This window comes from Styela clava, chromosome 14 (genome assembly GCF_964204865.1).
Source record: "Styela clava chromosome 14, kaStyClav1.hap1.2, whole genome shotgun sequence".
Lineage (NCBI taxonomy): Eukaryota > Metazoa > Chordata > Ascidiacea > Stolidobranchia > Styelidae > Styela > Styela clava.
The window spans coordinates 4,493,113-4,498,434 of NC_135263.1; the positions used below are offsets into that span (position 1 = coordinate 4,493,113).

A 5,322-nucleotide genomic window follows, 5' to 3' on the forward strand; every position below is an offset into this window, starting at 1 on the left:
TAAGGTATCTGCTTTCGGTTTGTATCTCAAAAGGGGTCATGAATAGCCGAAAATAGTGTACTTGTCAAAAGTGAGCGGTTACAAGATAGTGAACATATAATACCTTTGAATATTTTTACAGATATTTACTTTATAATTAAGCCGTTAGTTGTGTTATCAAATCTCTCTACAATCCAACATGGACTTTGTCAAAATAATTTTCTTCATCTCTTTCACATGTGTCTTGCCTGCGGAGCAAAAGTTACCTGGTAAGATTTGTTTGGGATGCAATTATTTGAGTTTTGCAATATTTAATCGCTGGCAATCTTTGTCTACATCCATCCTTGTCTTCCGGTACCATGAATTCAAAAATATAGGTCATTTCAGAATTATGCCAAAAAGAAAACAATCAACCAATGTCGCACAAGATGTCGTTTTATTTAACTTCACGTTTTATTTTTGACAGCTGGAACCTGCGTTTCCAAGATCGTGAAGGGGAGACTTGTCCAAGTTGGAGATTGCGAGGTAAAGTTGCTAATTTTTATCACGTGTTTCCACACTTCGACTCCAAACGAGGCTTTGGGGATGCAGTTACTGATATTTCTAGAGCTAGTAATATCGGAAGGACTCTAAGCTTGTATTTTATATTACATAAACAGTTTTAAATCCGACTTCTGCGTGTCACGCAACTCAAATAATCTAATTCAACTTACGTGTTATATTCACTTTATTAATCATATGCATTCTGTATTTATTTCACAGAAAAACGATGGATCCGGTGAGTTCGCCTTAACCAATGATTTATAATGCGCTCAAAAGTATTTATCCGTAACAGTAAGCAAATAGGTCTTTTAATTCATAATTAAAAAATGGTTCAAATATTTTTCCTACTGGTAAACTTTCCACTGGTTACGATTTGGCTTTAGGAAAGAAAGTTTGGCAACACTAAATCACGAATATCTTTGCGACTCAAACCTTGTAACGGTATTCTAATTATACTTGGCAAAAATATTATTGACACCGTTTTCATAGTGATGCCATATTAGGGCGGGCAAAGTTACATAATCTATCAATGCAAAAATTGAGACATTACAATATGACGAAAACTGGTTTTAAATGCCTGACTCTACACAAAACTAAAATATATCCATTTTCTTTTAGAAATCGCCAGACTGATCAAAAAGAGTCTTGTTGAAAAGAAAACAGCTGGGAGTAATTTATATCGATGTTTGATGATTTGATAATCGACTATAAATATGCCACACTCATCAAAGCGTTAAGAATATATTTAAATCAAGATATAATTTACTCAATATTTCGACCATTACCGTCGTTGGGTAATTAACCCAAGCACTGGTGGGTTCGATTTCGCCCATCAACTATGCCCCCGTTCTTAGTATGTCCTAACGGCTTCTCTCTCAAGGGAGTTAATAGAGTACATTTCCTCTGTCACCAAATAAACAAATCGACAACATTTGAATCTCAGATTCAAAGACGTCATTTTCTGAAGACAGTTTTAATATAAAATATTCGAAGACAACCATAATGTTATTTTTAGATGAATGTGGCGTCATTTACGATTCGAAATGCTTCCGATCAGTCTTGTATAATGTAACAAATGTTACCTTCGTTGATGCCGAACCAATTTGCAAATCAATGAACTACGGAATACCCGCAAATATTTACGACTTGGCGCATTATCAGTTGGTGCTCCCTTACCTACGCTCACTGATCCCTGTTGGTGAGGAATCGGCACACATCTGGACAGGGTTGGAGTATAAGGTCAGTTTAGTACGTCTCCAACTAAAATCTAAGCGGCGTCTGACTCATTTTGGTAAACCTATTAAACAAGGTTGGTTCAGAGTAGTTTTTAATTTAATTATCGAATGGTGCTAAGTATAGGTTAACGATGCATTATGATTTATTAAGAGATTAAAAACATATATACAGGGTGTCCAAAAAGTTCCGCCAGATATCATTACCTTACCAATTGCAAATTTGAATAGATGTGGTTGTATGATAAATGGGGACTACAACATTCAACATCTATAACAGCCAATTAGAAACAGGTTGACTATAAATCTTTTTTAAAATTAAAAAAAAATATCATTTGATTATAAAGACTTTATGATCGGGCGAAACTTTTTGGACACCTTGTATGTATTGAACATAAATATGATTTCAAATATATTGTAAAGTCGTTGCCGCCTGGTTGAAATTTTTGTGATTTAAAGTATTTCAGAATTTGTGATATTTTCAGTGGTTTTTAGTTTTCCACCCATATTTATGTATTTACCACACGATCATAGCGTTACCTATCGTATTTGGCTCTTAATTACTATTATGTTTACTATGAAGCTCATTACTAGTAGTAAATACTTTTGTTTTTCATCTAATATGTCAGTTGTATCAATGTTTATAGAACAATCAGCTTTTGCTGTCCAATGGAGGACCATTCATTATAGAAACAGAAGTCTGGAATCCCACTTTTCCAAAGAACACAACATGGCGGACGAATGTTGCTCTTCGAATCGATAACATCCCAAATCGAAGTCAGGGAATTTACAATACACCACCAACCGCGGATACGGCCGGTGTCATCTGCGAAATATAAAACCAGCTAAAAACCTGACAGAATGTTGTTGACGAATTGAATGATATGAACCACAAATAGTTGAATTTTGTCTTATTTTAACTTACTTATATTATTTCATTACTTTTGCATTAGATCCTTGTCTATAGAAACATTTATCCCATCAAATAAAATTTAAAGCTGCCTCAGCCCATGTGATTTTCGTATATGACCAAACATGATAATAAAAATCCATTGAATCCTTTTAGGGCTTTCTTTGTTAGTGTTTTTTTACAGTTTTTGGGAATTCAAAAGAAAAGGACTTAAACCAAAAGGCATAATTTACTCATGCGTAAAATGACTACGCCTACCAATCTTTGAATATCTTGGGTTAGGGCCGGCATACAAGTGAGCTCAATTTCACCTTTATCTACTTCACAAGCACAATTAGATCACCTCGAACACGAGCCGATGATTGAACAATTTCAATTTGCGTCACATTAGTACGGTCTAATTTTGGCTGCGTCACACATAAACTATAACTTGACACATGCTAACACAGGGGTGGACAATTACTTTTCTGAATGAGCCAGTTACAAACTGCATACGTTTAACTGCGAATCTCAATAGTGAATTTGGGGGGAGCTGACTCTGATGACCTTATATGGTCGTATCGCTTTCTCCAGTCTATACCGAATTAACTTTGTGTATATTGTATATATTTTTTCGTTTGTTTTCTGGTTGACAAAACAATAACTCTCTCTCTTTCTCTCCCTCTCTCTCTCTCTCTCTCTCTCTATTTCTCTCTCTCTCTCTCCCCCTCTCTCTCCCTTTCCGGAGGCTCAAAACTCGATATGAAAAACTTTGAATAGAGGTAGTTTATTTACAAAAACTAGGCTAACGTTTATATAATAACGAGAAGCACGATTTAACAATCAAGGTCATTATGATATTATTTTCATCGATTTTTGCGATTGCTTTTGCCTTCTGTTTCAATACAAAGATGGCTGAAACATGAAGTTTCTCCATGTTTCTCTATCCAAACATTCCATGTTTGTAAATGAGTAAATTTTTTATTCTGGAACTTCCGATTGAAATACGTGTCTACATCAACACTACATATGTGTCTGCCACTGGTATCACGTAATTGCAAGCTAGAAAATCGGAAAAATTGTCGTCTAGGTAAATTTCACAATACACTATGAGATTATTATTGAAACCAGACAGTGAAGATTCCACTTTTATCGGATAGATTCCACCTTTACGAAGAGAAAAATCCAGTTTATTCAATTTATAGGATATGTCTGTAAAGTAAGCGATGCCGTTTGTGGTACTCCCGTAGCATGTGTACTAGGTTAGGGTTAGGCCATAATTTTATTCCGATTTTCCTTATTTTTGTTCTATTACAAGTTTGGGGACTTTCTGTGTTACTCAATTGAATACACCCCCTGCCCATAGTAATCAGTCCCTGTACACAATTTGATGTAAAGTAGACGAACAAAATTAGTTACCTCCGTATTGGTACACATACTTCTGGAGCGCCGGGCGGCGACGACATTGTCGTGATAACAATTGCGCATCTGGTCGTTCACAGCTTGAGTTCAGATTGTGCCATTTTATATACGTTAATTATCTGCATATGGGACGCAAATGAATGGCCGAAGTGAAATATTTGATCCTCATGCACTTATGAGGTTCCGCCGAAAACATCAAGGCTAATTCTTCACCGTTGGATATCATGAAAATTGAAAAAAAAACTGATAACGGGAATATGGAAGACATGGTGGCACCAGTAGCTCACCTGGTCAGTGTTTTACATTTTGCGGCCTCATTCGATTTTAGAAATTACTGCATATACGCTACATTCTTTATATTGCTATATTTACAATGGATTTAAAACGAAAGCTTTTTCCCGGGGGAATATTGGATAGTATTCATCCATCGGAAGAAGAGAAGCTGGCACAATAAAGTCTAGTATTGGCGCTAAACAATGCATCAAGCGATATGTTCCATCATTCCGTTTTTAGAAATAGAGTATTTTTGCTATTCCTATTTTTTGTATCTTTATGCAATTAAAACAGCAATAACACTGCATACTGTGTGTTGTTAGTCAGACAAATTTTGCTATTTTTTGCAATTACTGTTTTTCATATTTTTATGCAATTAAACGGCAATAACACTACATATTGTGTATTTAAGTCGAACAGATTTTGAGACTGAATGTAATGCGTAAATTCCTCCGTGTATCGTTTACAAGTCGTTGATCGCTTCACGAGTACGAACTTACGTGAAGGACATTACGAGCATGCAGGGAAAAGTGTTTTTCGTATGGAATAAAAATGCTTATAAAATTTGAATGGTGCAACATAATTTTTTATCTAATGGTATCATTGGAAAGCTATCTTCAACTTCTACAAATGTAGTCGATAATGTACTAGGTTAAATCGAAATAAATTAAAATTTTTTCAATTTGATTTAGGAGTTTTTCAGAAATTTTTTAAGCTTTTCAATTTGGCCAACTTTCCTAAGATGATCACAATATTTTATCTTAATTTTTAAATTATACTTAGTCCTGTAGATTATATTTCACTATGTAAAACTTGTCTAAATATAATATATGGTTCGCGAGATATGAGGGTTTCAAAGTTGCATACCCCATACGGGATGCCACCAAAGCCGCTAAAGCGGCTTTCAGGGTCAGAATACGTTCTCAGGTTCAAAGAGTTAAGATTGTATATTTCGATAGAAGGTTATGATTTTGGTATATTTCT

The 5,322-nt window shown here is 35.0% G+C and overlaps 1 protein-coding gene across 1 annotated transcript; it reads left to right on the forward strand.

Moving 5' to 3' along the window:
- LOC120341382 (uncharacterized) lies at nucleotides 1-2,807 on the forward strand. Its single transcript, XM_039409874.2, has 6 exons — nucleotides 1-248; nucleotides 446-504; nucleotides 742-757; nucleotides 1,141-1,191; nucleotides 1,538-1,761; nucleotides 2,402-2,807. The coding sequence occupies exons 1-6, from the start codon at nucleotides 179-181 to the stop codon at nucleotides 2,591-2,593; spliced, it is 612 nt and encodes a 203-aa protein (XP_039265808.2). The 5' UTR covers nucleotides 1-178; the 3' UTR covers nucleotides 2,594-2,807.
- Nucleotides 2,808-5,322: the final 2,515 nt, after the last annotated feature.